Source organism: Lepidochelys olivacea (genome assembly GCF_965140295.1).
Source record: "Lepidochelys olivacea isolate rLepOli2 genome assembly, chromosome: 12".
NCBI classification, from domain to species: domain Eukaryota; kingdom Metazoa; phylum Chordata; order Testudines; family Cheloniidae; genus Lepidochelys; species Lepidochelys olivacea.
In genome coordinates this window covers 23,105,580-23,121,728 of record NC_140422.1, presented here as the reverse complement: position 1 = coordinate 23,121,728, position 16,149 = coordinate 23,105,580, and the positions used below count along the sequence as shown (strand labels likewise).

The following is a 16,149-nucleotide window of genomic DNA, read 5'->3' as shown; positions in this document are numbered from 1 at the left end:
TACCATCATATTATGATTTTTATTATGACAATACAACATCTCTTCTCTCAGGCACACTGTTGTGTAACTTTGGAATAACTCTATGGACATCAGTGTAGTTGCTCAGGATTCACACAAACTCCATTGACATCAAGGAAGTAACTGTAAATTGACTGCAGGGTAACTGAGAAAACGTCATTGTGAGCCGAGTTGTTTTTTTTTAATTTGTGAATAAACTTTCTTAGGTTTAAAATAAAGGACACTCTTTAATCAAATGGCTTTATGTATCATGCTTTATAGATTAAGATTTTCATATCCAAGTCTTTGAAATCAGTGTTACTCAGTTTTTTGTTTCGCTCTTCTGTTGTCAGCTTCTTAAAAATAATTTGCTTCCTTTATTCTAGGGATGTAACCCTTTGGCTGAGACTGGCCGAAGCAAACTGCAAAATCAAAGAGCTGCCCTAAACCAACAGATCCTGAAAGTAGTAAGGTTGAGAACTGGTGCTGAAAATCTTTTACGGTATGTTTCCACCACTTTACTATTTTTCTGTCTAAAGCAACAAAATGTTTTTTATTCTTTCTGCAGGGGTGTCCTTCCATTCTCCGACAGCTGCCTCGCTGCTCCCATAACTTGCTGAATAAAGTGCAGCTGGATGTTTTGCTAACAGCCTTATTTAATGTTTTTATGCCCCATCTCTATAAAGTCATTAACTGTTATATTATGTTTTTATGTTTTCAAAGTGCATTTTGAAAGCCACTGCTTTGCAGAAAAAGGGCATTGCACTAGACCAGGGATAGGCAAACTTTTTGGCCTGATGGCCACATTGGCATTGCGAAACTGTATGGAGGGCCAGGTAGGGAAGGCAGTGCCTCCCCAAATAGCCTGACTCCGTATCCGCCCCTCCAACTTCCTGCCCCCCTCAGAACCACCAACCCATCCAACCCGCCCTGCTCCTTGTCCTCTGACTGCCCCCTCCCAGAACCCCCAGCCTGTAACCGCCCCCCGGGACCTCACCCCCTATCCAACCCCCCTCCCCCCGCTCCCTGTCCCCTGACTGCCCCCCTGCCCTCTATCCACACCCGAGCTCCCTGACAGCCCCTCCCCCCCAGGACTCCCATGCCAATCTAACCCCGCCGTTCCAAGTCCCCTGACTGTCCCGATCCCTATCCACACCCGCACCCCTGACAGGCCCCCTTGGGACTCCCATGCCTATCCAGTGCCCCCTGCTCCCTGTCCCCCGCCCCATCCTGTCCTCTGACTGCCCCTGGGACACCCTGCCCCTTATCCATCCCTCCCCCCGCCCCCTCATCATGCTGCTCAGAGCAGCAGGAGCTCGCAGCCCCGCTGCCTGGCCGGAGCCTGCCACGCCGCTTGCGCTGCCTGGCAGGAGCGGTGGGCCAAAGTGCTGGCGGTGCGGCACGCTGAGGCTGCAGGGGAGGGGAGACAGTAGGGGAGGGCTAGCCTCCCTGGCCGGGAGCTCAGGGGCCGGGAGCTCAGGGGCCAGGGTGGGTCCCACAGGTTAGATGTGGCCTACGGTCCGTAGTTTGCTCACCTCTGCACTAGACTCAAGTTGTTAAATGACTTTGTATGAAGACTGCTGAAATTATCCTAAATCAGTTTTTGCTAGAGTCTTTCATTAGATCATGGTTGTTATCATGATGCCTGCTTGTAAAGGAAGCAAGTGAACACTTTTCTGAATATTAATTGTCTAAGAGTGTGATCCCCACAACACAGATCTTCCTAGGATCCTTCAGATTTGTGGCCCACTGGCAGAGGGGCTCACCAGCGGAATTGTGAGCTAGTGAACAGCAGGCAGTGTGGCATATGGCTGACTGCTGCTAGCTGTTGCTCATTCAGGACCTATGTCCATTGTGCCCCTTTAAATTCCGTAGGCTTCATTGTGACATGACCTGGAAGAAGAGGGTGGAGTAGACCACATCTGAGAGGCAGTGACTGACTTGGTCAGCAGGCTGGATGTTGCAGTGGGCCAGATTTTTGCGGGGTTGAAGGCAAAATTTTCCTGGACCTGGGCCCCATGGTAAAATTTTCAAAAGTGCATCAATGACTTACCTAAGTCCCATTTTTAGAAGTCACTTAGGTATTTAGGAGCTTAAGTCCCATTGACTTTCAATGAGACTAAGGGCTTGTCTACACATAAACCACAGGTATACTGCTGCAGCGCTTCAGTGAAGATGCCATCTATGCTGATGGGAGGGGTTCTCCCATTGGTGCAGGTATTCCACCTCCCCAAGAGGCAGTAGCTAGGTTGACAGGAGAATTCTCCCTCTGACCTAGTGCTGTCTAAACTGGAGGTTAGGTTGGTTTAACTGTGTTACTCAGGGGTGTGGATTTTTCACACCCGAGTGACATAGTTATACCGACCTAATTTCCTAGTGTAGACCAGGCCTTAGACTCCTGAGAGCCTAAAAGTGACTTTTGAAAATTGGACTTAGGAAAATCAATAGGAGCTTTTAAAAATTGTACCCCATCACAGACTGAATCCACTCCCGGAGTTTCTGCAGGTGCCTGCTATAAAGGTTCACTGGTCTGCAATGCCAGTTTCTGATTCTGAAAGGAAAAAATGCTTTCTACCTTGATGGCATAAAATGATCTCTGGGCTTCCCCTGGTTTGTGTGAAACCCCGTGTGCTATCTAGAGTAAAGTATATGAACATCTGTAAAGTATGAACTTCCTTTTGTGCACTTGCTTTTTGAGATTCTGTCTTTCCACTTTGGTTTCCTTTAGTTCTCTGAGTTATTTATCTTAAAAATCTGACCTTGCAATGTTTATGGGGAAACCCCATAGCTGGTCTGTGGTGGGGAGGGGATTTCTGTTTCATTTGCCTGCTGCTGGAAGGCTTTTCTTCTTTATTAAAAAAAGAAAAAACAAAGAAACAAACCATTTATGTAGACCCTACCTGTGTCTGCCTTGCAGTACAAGCCTTGTATTGTCCCATACCATCTAACCCTACGACTGGCTGTTCTAGTCGCTATTTTCCCCCAACAGCTCTCTCTCCTGCTATTTGTGGATGAGGATTTCTCCTTGGTATTTAAAACTGCTTCATATGGTGTCTTTAATCTGCCATGACTGGAGAATCTATGGGTTTGTGGAGAGTTTTCAGTGTCCAATACAAGAATCCAGTCAATGTGATTTCTTCAGAGAAAATTACACATGTAACTCTACTTCTCTGAAGCATGACTTCTTTGACTAGATTCCCACTTGCCCATCCACCTGCCTTACCCCTCAGATGTTGGAAGTGACAGATGCTCAGGGGCATATCCTCAGCTAGTGTAAATCATCCTGACCCCTTTGACTTTCATGGAGCTAGACAATTTACACTAGTTGGGGATTTTTTGCCTCTCAGTGACTGACTTTTATTTTAGTGCGTATCTTACCATAGGTATGTTTTTTGGCTGTGTATTTTGCTTAAAATTTGTAGATCTGTCTGTTTCATGCTCAACAAAGAGCTGTCCTGTAGGCCACTGAGGTAAGGGCATTGAGTTGCAGAATTGGGTTCCCTGACTTTACATGTTATATGTAACTCGCACATCTCCTGAGTGTGGTGTTCTGTCCCCTCTAGTGGTACCGAGACCACTTGGAGATTAATGAGTCTCCTACAGCTTCAGTTAAGAGCCATGTGACTTTTACCTCATGCAGTAGAGGCTCATGCATTTAGCTTCAGAGGTCCTATGATTAATCCCACCCACAGACAACCGGGGTCTGTCTGTGTTACATATATATACAAATACCTCCATTGAAATGCTGTCACTTATGGTGTATTAGGGAATACCACAAATGCCTGTTCTTAGATGGAGGGAAATATTAACCTTTTGGCTGCCTGGCACCTCTCTACATCTCCTTGGCTAAACCCACTATTCACTTTGAGTTGCACCTCCTTTAAAATAACCCTGCGGTGGCTGACACTCAACGAGCCAGGAGTAAACCTGTCTCAAATTAGGGCTTCAGGGGACTCACTATGTGGACCAGGCGGAATGACGTCTGCTTCCTCTCTTGAGAAGGGGATGACAGGGGATCCCAGAGAGGACATAATTCCCCCTTACCACAGGAAAAAACTGCATTCACTGTGGAGCTCAGGTGCCCATGGGGCAGCAGCCATGCTGGCTGTTTTCTGCTGCCCACAGAAGTAACTACTTCTAAATATATTTGAAAAGAGGAGTTTTATTAAAAGCAAAGAATCTGGGATCAGTTACCCTGATAGAGACATTTGGCAGAATAATTAAAATATAGTTTCCTGTTTACTTTTCTGCTGAATTTCCAGAAAAAGATATAAAATGGACATTTTATCTATAAAGAACCCTCGGTGAAAATTCAAATCCAAAGGGGACACAGTCAATACTGACAGGCTGGCCCAATATTTCATTTGATTTTTTTTTTGTACAGGTTTTCAAACTCCATGTAAATCTTGGAGTTTCTTTCTTCCAAAGCAAAATCATAACAGAAACACAGTGCTAGACGCCCAGCCTCACTCCTAATGCAGTCTCATAGCAACAAACTAACAGCACAGGCAATGAAACAATGGAGGAAGTGATTTTTGGTTTTCATGAAACCCAAATCCAGTTTTAAGCTTACAAGCGGTAAGAGCTCTGTGTAGCTTGAAAACTTGCCTCTTTCAGCAACAGAAGTCCAATAAAAAGACATATAAGTCCAATAAAAGATATTTTCTCACCCACCTTGTCTCGAAGGATAGCTCAGTGGTTTGAGCATTGGCCTGCTAAACCCAGGGTTGTGAGTTCAATCCTGAGGGGGCCGTTTAGGGATCTGGAGCAAAAATTGGGGATTGGTCCTGCTTCAAGCAGGGGGTTGGACTAGATGACCTCCTGAGGTCCCTTCCAACCCTAACCTTCTATGAATCTAATATCCTGCGATCAACATGGCTACAACAACACTGCAAAGAAGAGTTACTAAAACCAACAGTGTGGAAAAGTGATTGTAAAATGAGGGGGAACACACCTTTCAAATATTCTGGTGGGTATGAGCAGTGTTCCCTCTAATGTTTCCCTATTGGTGCACATAACAACATTCATGTGGCGGGGATGAGGCCAAGGGGTTTGGAGTGTGGAAGGGGGCTCAGAGCTGGGGCAGAGGGTTGAGGTGTGGGGGGTGTGATGGCTCCAACTGGGGATACAGGATTTGGGGTGGGCTGGGGATGAGGGGTTTAGGGTACAGGCTGGTGGGGAGAGAGAACTTCTCCCAGCTCTCTCTTACCACAGCAGCACCTGGGCTGGAGGGGAGAGGTACCTCTCCCCACCGCAGCAGCTCCGGGGCTGGGGGCTGCGGGATAGGCCCTCTCCCCCAGCCCCGGCAGGTCTGGGCCGGGGCTGGGTTGGGGCTGGGGGAAGGGTGCCTCTCCCCCTGGCCACAGCAGGTCCTGGCCAGGCTGGGGGAGAGACATCTCTCCACACCGCAGCCCTGAGCACCTGCACGGCACTTAATAGGCTGCTGCGCGGCCGCACAGTTTAGAGGGAACTTAGGGTGTGAGTTTTCATCCACTTTCTGATACCGTCCTCTTCTTCACCATGGAATCGGATTGCTTAATTTCTCTTGATTGCTTAATAACTAGTCTTATAATTAGCAGAGTCATTTAAATAAAAGTTACAAATTTGCCACATTTCTTTTCTGAATTAAGATGTGTTAAATTGATGTTAACACTGATTTCAAAGTAACATCTCTCATATTTATTAACAAGAGTAATTGAAATCTTACTGAAAAGGACCTGGGCCTGCATTCCTTCCCCAAGCAGAGCTCTTAGGCCAGTGTTTTTAAAAATGGTCACTGAATCTGGTTGTGTTAATTTCTGGGTGCCCAACTTGGGGCTAATTTTCAGAAGAGCTGAGCACAAATGAACGCCATGATTTCTCAACTGAACGGTGATGTTCTGCTCCTCTTAAAAATCAGCCCCAAAGCGTCTCAACCTGGGATCCCAAAAAGAGGCATCCAAAATCAGTGTCTACTTTTTGAAAATGCAACTGCTGCTGACTTCAGTAGGAGCTCTGGCTAAGTAAGGAGTGTAGGATTGGACCTAATTCTGGTGTGTGTGTGTGTACCATGTAATTAAAGTCCAAGTACATCTCTAAAATCAAATTGCATCAAAACATATTCAATTAGACTATTTAAATGTACGTCATTTGTAGGTGCTGTGAGGTAAACAACTGCTCCCAGGGCAAACTGTATTTCAGACTCATTTCTAGGTATGCCGCTGGATGATAGTTCAGATAGTTGGACTAACTCAAAGTGTTCCTCAAGCGAAAAGAAATCAAAGATTGAGATTTTATTTGCATTTCAGCAGACTCCAGAAGCAGCAAGCCAGTCTTTTGTCCACAGGAAGCCTCTCTTAACGCAGTTTGAGGAAAAACTGGAAATGCTGGTTCCTTTATTACTGGCTGAAACACAAGTAAAATAATGAGACATTTATACTTCCACAGAGAATTATGGGTTAGCAGGTGTGTCCTAATCTAAGTTGGAATGTTTATATAGCAAATACTGATCTTGTTAACTAATAATTCTATTGGGTTATTGACTATTTGGTTATATGGACCAAAGTTCAGAGTATCAATCCATAAGCAAATAAGCAATTGTTCAATCTTAACTTTTTAATGGAGTTTTGTGTTGCCAGCTAATTGTTTATCTTAAAACAGCACTTACGATAAATAACATGAGATTTCTGGGTACTACACAGTATTGCGTTGCTTATATGATGATTCATGCTAGAAGCAGGTGTTAATATAGCTACACCCAGAAATATTCAAATAGAAACATGTGCAGAAATGCTTTAGGGGCTACATTTAAAGACATATCTATTATGCTAATGGTATAAAGGGATGCTATACCTATACATGAATTGCAAATGGAAGAAAATGATTATCCCCAGACACATCAGAAAAACAGAACTAAAGGGAAGTCACATCACATTCTTCTTGTGAGGAGAAAAATGTCTTGTTTTTGTTTTAGGAAAATAGAACTAACAGTAATCATACCAGATGATGAATGCATTGTCCAGTGACTATAATGGTGGGAGAGAGGGGTTTAACCAAAGTTAGACATGTACTTTTTTCTTTACAGCTCATTTTAGGAGAAAGCCTTGTAATCAACTCAGATTTTTATTTTCAGAATATAATTAAGATGTAAACCCTTCTGTTTCACTGTTAATTTGTCCTCCAAGTTAAATCTTAAAATCAGTCCAAAAAGATCAGCACATAGCAAACCTGTTAAGTGTCTGCACGCTCTTTTGTATCTGAAACCTATTCCAAGTTCTGTCTTGGCAGCAAATCAAATAAATTCTGAAACTCGAGTTCTCATATCATCTCTTAAGAAAAAAAATCTTAAAAATGATGGGAATGCCAGTAAGGGGGCTCAACGAAGCTGGTGTACAATACGGAGCCTATTCTCTGGGCAGTCACTAAGGGGCATATCTCTTTCTCTTTGCAGAGCAACCACCAACAACAAAGTGCGAGAGCAGGCACTTCTGGAACTGAGTTTTGTAAACTCAGACCTGCAAATCTTAAAGGAGGAATTAGAAGGACTTAATTTCTCAGTGGAGGTTTATCAGAACACAGAGTAAGTGAAAATCTACTCTATTATCAACCCACCTTTTGTTTACAGCTGGAAATAAAGCTGGTGCTGGATGAGTGTGAATGCTGGATAGTAATTACATGAAAAAATTGTGAATAAAGAACATGATAGAAGGAGAATATACTTTCTCTTAATCAACAGTCTGACCACATAGTCTGTATATTTGTCTCTCTCTGTGTCTGCCTGAGCTGCCGCAGTGCCTTATTGGAGTTGTAGTTCCAGGTCCCTCATGCCTCCATTCTCCAATATGGACCTTGCTTCAGGCCTGACTACATCTCACATGATGCATCGCAGTCTCTCCCTGTGGCTAAGCTGCTACTGCGGTGCATGAGACCCTGCAGAGGTTCAGCCGCCGGTAGAGAGCAGGCGAGCAAGGCCCATAGAGGAAAATAGGGGCAGCTCCCATTAAACACCGCAGCAACTCAGGCGGACACAAAGATTAATATTGTCCTGATGTGAACTGAAACATATTGGTTTTCCCAAAGGAAAATTCTGCCAAAATCAAGTTTTCCATAGAAAATTTTGACACAAATCTCATTTTCTGAGGGGAAAATGTTTTTTGTTCAGATTTTTTCCACCCTCTCAAACATGCACAGGGAGTGCAGTAGGGAAAATGAAAGTGACAGCTGCAGTAGTGACAGAAGGGGGAGCAGGTTTGTGATAGTCTCCAGAAGCACATACATAGCCCACCTCTCCATCCTCCCTAGCAAGTCCTTTAAGATAATTTAAAACATTCTGCTCTTCGATGGTGAAGACCAGTGTTCCCTCTAATTTTTCCCACCCATGTGCGGAATGAATTTTGTTATGTGCACCAATATGAAGGTGATGTGTGACACATTACCTTCATATTGGTGCACATAACAAAATTTATGTGGTGGGGATGGGACCAAGGGGTTCGGAGTGTGGGATGGGGCTCAGAGCTGGGGAAGAAGGTTGGGGTGTGAGGGCTCTGGCTGGGGATGCGGGCTCTGGGGTTGGGCTGTGGCTGAGTCCACGCTGGTCTGGGCTGTGCCACCCTGGCCACGCCTGGGGCCAGGCTGCTCCGAGCCATGCAGCCCTGGCTGCGCCCGGGCCCAATCCAGCTGAGCCGCCCTGGCTGCGACAGGTCTGGGCCACAGGCTGAGTTGGAGCTGGGGCAGGGGTGCCCCTCCCCTGGCACGTTGGGGGCCGGGCGAGGGATGCCCCTCCCCCACCGGGGCAGGTCCCTGCTCCGGGCGAGTTCACTGAGTGCCTGTGTGGCGCTAAATGGGCTGCTGTGTGGCCGCACAGTTTACAAGAAATTTAGGTGAAGACCTAGGTTTTGGTGAAGATCTTGTGGCTGGAACAGTGGCCTTCTGACTGTCATTTTAGTTGACCTCCTTTGAACTATTTCCTACATTTCCAATGATGTTCATATTATAAAGAACTCCAAACTGCAGGCATTATGTTATGTACAGTTTAACCAAGTCTGCATAAAGGACACATCAGTATTTCATGTGTCAAAGAGTGGCACTCTTTCTCCATATCTATAGACCATATACTCCCCTCCACTTATGCAGTGCAGAGAAAAGGGGAAAGTCCCAAAGAATGCTAAGAAGAGGGAAGCCATGTAGGGGAAAAGGGGAGTATAGGCATATTACTACCTCAGTGACAACCTGTGTCCCCTCTGTGACTGCTGCAGAGAGAGCAGAGCTCTCAAAGAGCTGTATTTCTTAGGAGGGCTATATGCCCTTCTTTCCTGTTTTAGGCATGATGTGAACCACATGTTCGCCAGTTGACAGGGATCTCTTGTTGGTTAAAGGATATAATAATGTGTCTTTATACAACTCTGGTTGACCATCCTTGAAGAATGGATACAACTTTGGGCACTTTTTGTACAGAATAGACACCAGAAAGTGGGATAAGACAGGTAAACCTGTCAAGCAGATCTGTTTCTAAACAGAGGGCCATATTCTCCCTCCACTCATACCTGTGCAACCCATACAGCAAAAACTGAGGGCAAAATCTGGCCCAGAAAGTTTCTGAGATGGTCACAGGAATCCTGAAAATGCAAATACCACTTGTTTCTTTGTCTTCCTATTGCATATTATACACTTGTTCAGGAGGTGGGAGGAGAGTTTGCCCTGAGCATGTACATGAGAATACCCCTGTAGCCATAAAAATGCTCCTAGCGTGCCTGTGGGCCAATCCTTACTGTGTGGTCAAAGGATATTTTTCAAAACTGTGTGTCACACACCCAGTATATAAGAATAGAGAAGACTATTATTTAATCTATGGGTGTGGCACTTCAGTAGCTAAAAGCAGATATTGAATTTCTTTACGTTCATTTTAGAGTTGGCAGAAACACTGGTGTCCAGGGAAATTGTACACAAGCGTGGCTGCTTAATGAAGATGGATCATGAAAGAACATATTCAATCAATATTAAATCAATATGTAATATTTTTAGTATCTTGGCTTTTATCAGATTATTTTTCAAAGGTAACTGCTGTAAAAGCATTAAAATAACAGTTCTTTCCAATATTTGGTTACATTAGATGTGTTGCACCCTCAAGTGTGTGTGTGGGTGTGTGTATTTGTGCCCCACTACCAGGGAGAACAGTTTTAAACTCCATCAGGGGAGCCCCCTGCAAATGCTGCCCAGTAGGTGAGCTGAATAAGCGCTGCTCCTTGGAGCCCTGCCTTCTTTCTGGATTGCACCAGCCAGCTCTAGGGACCTTCTTATGCTAAACTGGAGTTGTGAGTAGATTGCACTACTGCTCCCCTGGCAGACTTTTCACCACCAGGGACATGCATCCCAGGTTCTGCTGGCTTTGCTGATGGAAACCTGTGAGTGAATCACTCCCACAGTATTTCATAGTGAAAAAAGTCAGTTAAGTGTTTGCTGGAAAAAGAAAAGATCAGATAAACATATCCAGATGCCAAGGACACTTTTTTTTCAAACAGACACTATTCCATCTTTCCTACTCAACATGTTGTAAATAATAACTGGAAGAAATCCTGAAATCAAATTCTCTGTTTGAAATGGACATTTTGCTTAGGAAGAGTGGTGAAGACAGATTTCACAGTTGGGACCAAATGCTCATGATCTCCTTATTCATATGAGTAGTCCCACTAGCAAACAATAGGATTACTCTTATAATATGAGCAGGATTTGGTCCTTGATCAAGAGTTTTATTTTCCTTGAGGATCAAGGGGTTTTTGTTTTTGGTTTTTTTTAACATTGCCTTCTTGTATCTTATCACCCTCTGTGGAGATGCTTCTCAGGGTTGAATTCTTCCCCCACCCTAACATTTTCTAAAAGTTAAATACACATGATGCAGTGGTTCTCAAACTTTTTACTATCAGGCTCCACTTACATCAAAACCAGTGAGCTCAGGCCTCACTTTACAATGTGCTAGAGACAATTTATGTATATCAACCATTGATGGACTAGTAGAATATTGAAGCATATGGAATTATCATAGCCCTTACTTGTGTATGTCTCTCTGCAGTGGTTGGTTTCTGCACATGTGGTTTATCCAGAGGTGGAAAGATTGATCCAAACTGATACAGACAAGTGATCTGTCAGTCCTCACTTTCTGTTTCCTTGGCCCCCTCTTCCTCTGGAGGAACAATGGCTCAAGGGCAACTCTCATTCCCTTCAGACTCTTTCCCTTTGAGCTTCCATCCCTATGCCTATTCCCCGATTCTGTCCCTCTCACCACACTGCCAAATGCAGCTGGCTTCTGCCTCCTCCTCTCCCAGTGGTTTATTCTGGCTGGGCGCCAGCAGGGAAGATAGAGGAAGGAAAAAGAGACCAGACAATCTTCCTTCATTCCGTACTCACATCACAGAGGCCCGTGGGGGCCAGAAGGAGTAATTGTACAGAGAGAGTTTAAACTCCATGGGAATCAAGAGCTCCCCCTGTCCACAAAAATGTTATTGGAGTCTCCAGATAAAATCTCACACACTGCGGCTGTTTACTTCACTTCTGTCATTCCTGAAATAGGAGCATTCATGTTTGGGTTTTATAATAATTTTTTTAAAATAAGGAAAATAACTTGTGTGGGACAGAACAGTCTGTGTAAAGGGAGCATTACACAATTCTGAAATGCTTAAAGCCTCCTAGTGCAAATAAAAAGGTGCATGTTACATATGTTGCCATCAAGAGACACAGCTCCTTCTGTCTATGGTCACATGGAACAAGACAGGTAATTTTGCCAACAGAACAATAGAAAATAAGGAGTTAACTTTCTGTTTGTCTTTTCTTTTGCCACAGAGAGACTTTTAGCATTCCCCTGATACCACTTGGCCTGAAGGAGACTAAAGAAGGGGACTTTACAATCCCTCTCAAGGTAAGTTTCGAAGATACAGATTTTAGAATCAATATTTAACATGTAACACTGCTGTTATGTTTGAAGGTGTACAGCATTGTGTGCAAATTCTAAACATATTTTTATGCTTTATTTGCACTAATCTGACCAAGAACCAAGAATTTAGCACACCAAGAATTATCAAGGATTTGAGATCAGTTATGTCCTTCAGAAGATCTTTCCCAGTGACTTCAGTGGATTGATTCTTGATTTACATTTGTGTGAAAGCAAGATCAGGCCCACTATCGAAGGCTGGGGAGGCTAAGCCTCCCCTAACCCAGGCCATGGCCCCACCTACACTCTGGCCCGAGGCCCTGCTCTTGCTCCCTCTCTCCCCCAAAGCTGGTGGGGTCCCAGTCAGGGGTGGCTTGGGCCAGCTGGGGGTAGGACAGGCTGGCATGGGGTGACTGGAATGGGCGGGCTGGAGCTCCTCTGGTCATTATGTGGGGGGGGCCCTCGGGCAGAAGGGGCAGGGCTGGGGAATATTGGGGTTCACCCGCTGCCCATGCCCACTGTTTTATGGCCCAGCTAGTGATGGTGATGCTGATAATAATAACAACCATTTATTGCTTGTACACTGCCCACACTTGTACTTGGTGCTCTACAATACAAATTAAACAAGGTCCCTGTCCAGATGTTACAGTCTAAATGAAGACCAATTAAATAATCTGGGTGTACTCACCTTTCTCCCCCTACCACCACGGCAGCTGGGGGATGGTTTGGCACCCAGGAAGGTAGTTCCAGTGTATTCAAGTGATTCTGATTTAGACTAAGATTATTTTCTGCTGGGGAGGGAACATGGCCAGAGCATGCTATGCCTGGGGGCAGGAAGAGGCTGTGGTGCAGAAGCAGCTATGACAGCTCTGCACTAGGGGAATACCCAGCTAGGACAGGGGAAGTCCCAGTTATCCCTGTATGTCAGCGTTAAGGGGGCTTTATGATGCAAAATAGTTTTACTGGGTCCAAGGATCAGACCCATAGAGTGGATCCAGTTTGCTCCCAGTTACATAGGTGTAGCTGCCAGTGCAGTCACATGAAATTGCACCTGATAGAACTGAGAGCAGAATTTGGCTCCTACAGAAAATGTAGTCTTTAACATTGTTTCAATTAAAAGGGCTTTGTTACTTCTATGTTTTGATTAGTTATGTGATATAATTTTCTGTGAGCATGATAAAGATCATCTTTGGGGCACACAAAGTTTATGTCTGTTATGGATATTTATTCAGGTGAGCTCAGCTGTGTTCAGCATATCTGTATTTGAATTAGATGATGAAATCCATGGAAGAAGGCTTTCTTTGCCAGAGGCAGTGAAATGAAATCCATGGAAGAAGGCTTTCTTTGCCAGAGGCAGTGAAATAAAACAATCAGGAATAATTCTCCATGGAGCAAGTAAACAGCAACTGTTTTACCAAGCCAAGAACCACTTGGATTCAGAGCTTTACAAGGAACTTTAATCTGCATTCTTTCAAGCAAAACTCTTGCTGACTTTAATGAGAGTTTTAGAAATGAGTGTATGTTTGGAATCACGGAGAATTCTCTTTGGGTTTTCATTGACAGCTACTGTACAAGTTCTGCATGCTACTTAGTGGGAAATAGCTGTTTAAATCAGGAAGAAAGCTCTTTCTCAGTACTACTTTGGATCCTTTTTGAACTTTACAGCTCAGAGGATGAATTGTAAAGCTGGTGTAAGCTAAACTCCCTTATGCTAATTAAGACTCCCACATACAGACTCCTCCCTTAGCTCTGTATACCCCCAGTCTCCTACTGTGGGAGTCTAAGTTGGTGCATCTAACCATGACAAGGAGCCAGAAGAAGGCGTAAGCTGAAAAAACCCACATCCTACTTTAACTTACCCCTTGAAGTCAATGGAGTTACACTGAAGTAAAATGAGAAAATCAGCTCCCCTTTTACTAACTTAAACTCTCTTAGACATCACTTAAGAATTTGGCTCCACTTCTTCATCTGTAGGTTATTCTTGATTGGCCATATTCTGCTGTCATTTATAGCAGTTTAGTTTCATTAAACTCAGTGGAGTTTCACCAGTATAACTAAGAGCAGAATTTGGCACAATATCTTTCTATTAATGAATTTGCATGATCATTTGACTCCCTTGTTTTGTATTTAATTGGTTCAGGTGTCATTTTCAAAACTATTAACTGCAGTTTGAAAAAAAAGTGGAGAAAATATTATAGTTGTGTCGAGTCCGCTACACAAGATTGGGTTTCTTATATTTGATACAAGATGAAGATATTACCTTGAAATCTTGTCTGTTATAGTTTTTCCCCTCTTTTGAAAATCTGACATATATAAATACAACACCATTTATTACTAATGAGTAGAAACTTTGCAAATCATGAAATTTTTGAATATTCAGGGCACTGTTAATGTTTGCGGAGAAATCAAAGACTTTGGCCTGAAAGAGTAAGGGTATTCCACATTTTATTTTGTTTAGGACTTTATCCTGGAACATTACAGTGAAGACAGTTCTGACTATGAAGATGAAATAGCTGATCTTATGGATTTGAGACAAGTAGGTTTGATTGTGCATGTTAATTCTCTTTGTGACTATGCCACCATATCCAGTTTTAATCTTGCAGATTTTTATTAATAATGTTCATATATGGTTAGATTGTGGCACTTTTAGTGATTAATACTTTGCTCCAGGTTACCTTACTTCCACTTATTTCCGCTCCCAAGATATATAAAATGACAGCCTCCATATCCCAAGGACTCTATAATGCAACATTTCCATTAGTGATTTGGAAGTCTCACTGATAAAATTTGCAAATGACAAAGATTGGCAGAGTGGTAAATAATGAGGACAGGGTAGTCATAAGGTGTGATTTGTATCACTTGGCAGCTGGGGCCCATTCAAACAAAATGGGTTTCAGTAAGCTGTATGCAGAGTTGTACATCTAGGAATAAGGAATGCAGGCCATACCTATAGAATGGAGGGAGAGGGAGGACTGAAATATGAAAAACAGTGATATTGAAAAGGATTTAGGGGTCATAGTGGACAAATACCTCCGTATGAGCTCCCAGTGCAGTGGTGTAGGAAAAAAGGGCTATTCCTCACATATAATCCTGCATCTTGGCAAGGGTTTAGACTAGATGACCTTGCGGTCCCTTCTAACCCTATGATTCTATGATATAGATAAAACAGGTGAAGAAATGTGTGGGGTGAGAAAATGATGTAACAAGAAAGCAAAGTAACTGAGCAGTTTGACACAACTTGAAAATTCAAAAATATTGTTTGTTTTTAAAATATTGTTTAAATTGTAATGGGGAATAAAGTAAAGGTTTGAAGTGAGGCATGAAAGCAGGAGTGGAGTAAATAGTAGGGGTCTGTAGCACAATACTAGTAATTTCTATTTACTAGATGTTGGTTGTTCAAATGTTCTTCTATAGTTCACATCATACCTACTGTCCAACATTGTATTTCAACATGTGCGAGATTTGCCTGTCACACACTACCTCCCATGTGTTTCCTTAGGGCCACATACAGCCTCCTCTCCAGCTGCAGAACTCTATTATTCAGAGTTGGGTGCACATGTCAAGGGCAGGCTGTGCTCCTATACTTCTAATTAATGTATTCCAGACACTTTTATATTAGGCAAAAGTCCCACTGATTTTAGTTGAGCAGAACTGTGGCCTCAGTGTGTTACATTATTCACTCTGAAACTAAACAGAATGCGTTGTGTGAACGTTATGTTTTTACATATCTGAACTTTAAGGCCTGCCGTACTCCCAGCAGAGATGAATCCGGCATTGAGATGTTGATGAGCTATTTCATTCAACTTGGCTTTATAGAGAACAGATTTTTTCCACCTACCAGACAAATGGGGATTTTATTTACCTGGTAAGTTTTTTTTAGAACACTGTTAACCTTGAACTAGCTCTGTGTAATTTGAAACACTTATATTTTTCTTGTACAGTAAGTTTTCATATTTATACTGATAGACACTCTCTTTAGTTTGTACAGTAAAGTTCTTAAGAGGATAAGGCCCTTTCTATGCTGAGAGTAAGGTCTGTGAAGGGCCATAAGAATTCTCTTTAAAAGTCTGCACATCCTACCTGGCTTTTGGGTCTTGGTGTGTACGAGCACATAGAAGCAGGTGGGGAAAGAGAAAAGCCTTGATTACATCCTTACTACTTGCTGGGCAGCACGGTGAAAATGGGGGAATATTGTGATTTGCTGCTGATACTCCTTGGGTGGTTCAATTTACACCTCACCCCTTGCTCAGGCT

General features: G+C 43.4%; 1 protein-coding gene across 2 annotated transcripts in view; it reads left to right on the top strand.

Moving 5' to 3' along the window:
* RHPN2 (rhophilin Rho GTPase binding protein 2) overlaps positions 1 to 16,149 on the top strand; it is a 42,674-nt gene that overhangs the window by 12,668 nt on the left and 13,857 nt on the right. For both annotated transcript variants that reach the window (XM_084645037.1, XM_084645038.1), the window contains exons 2-6: positions 384 to 499; positions 7,427 to 7,555; positions 11,809 to 11,884; positions 14,355 to 14,432; positions 15,637 to 15,761. In XM_084645037.1, coding sequence (XP_084501163.1) covers positions 384 to 499; positions 7,427 to 7,555; positions 11,809 to 11,884; positions 14,355 to 14,432; positions 15,637 to 15,761 — 524 coding nt within the window. The remainder of the gene's footprint in view (positions 1 to 383; positions 500 to 7,426; positions 7,556 to 11,808; positions 11,885 to 14,354; positions 14,433 to 15,636; positions 15,762 to 16,149) is intronic.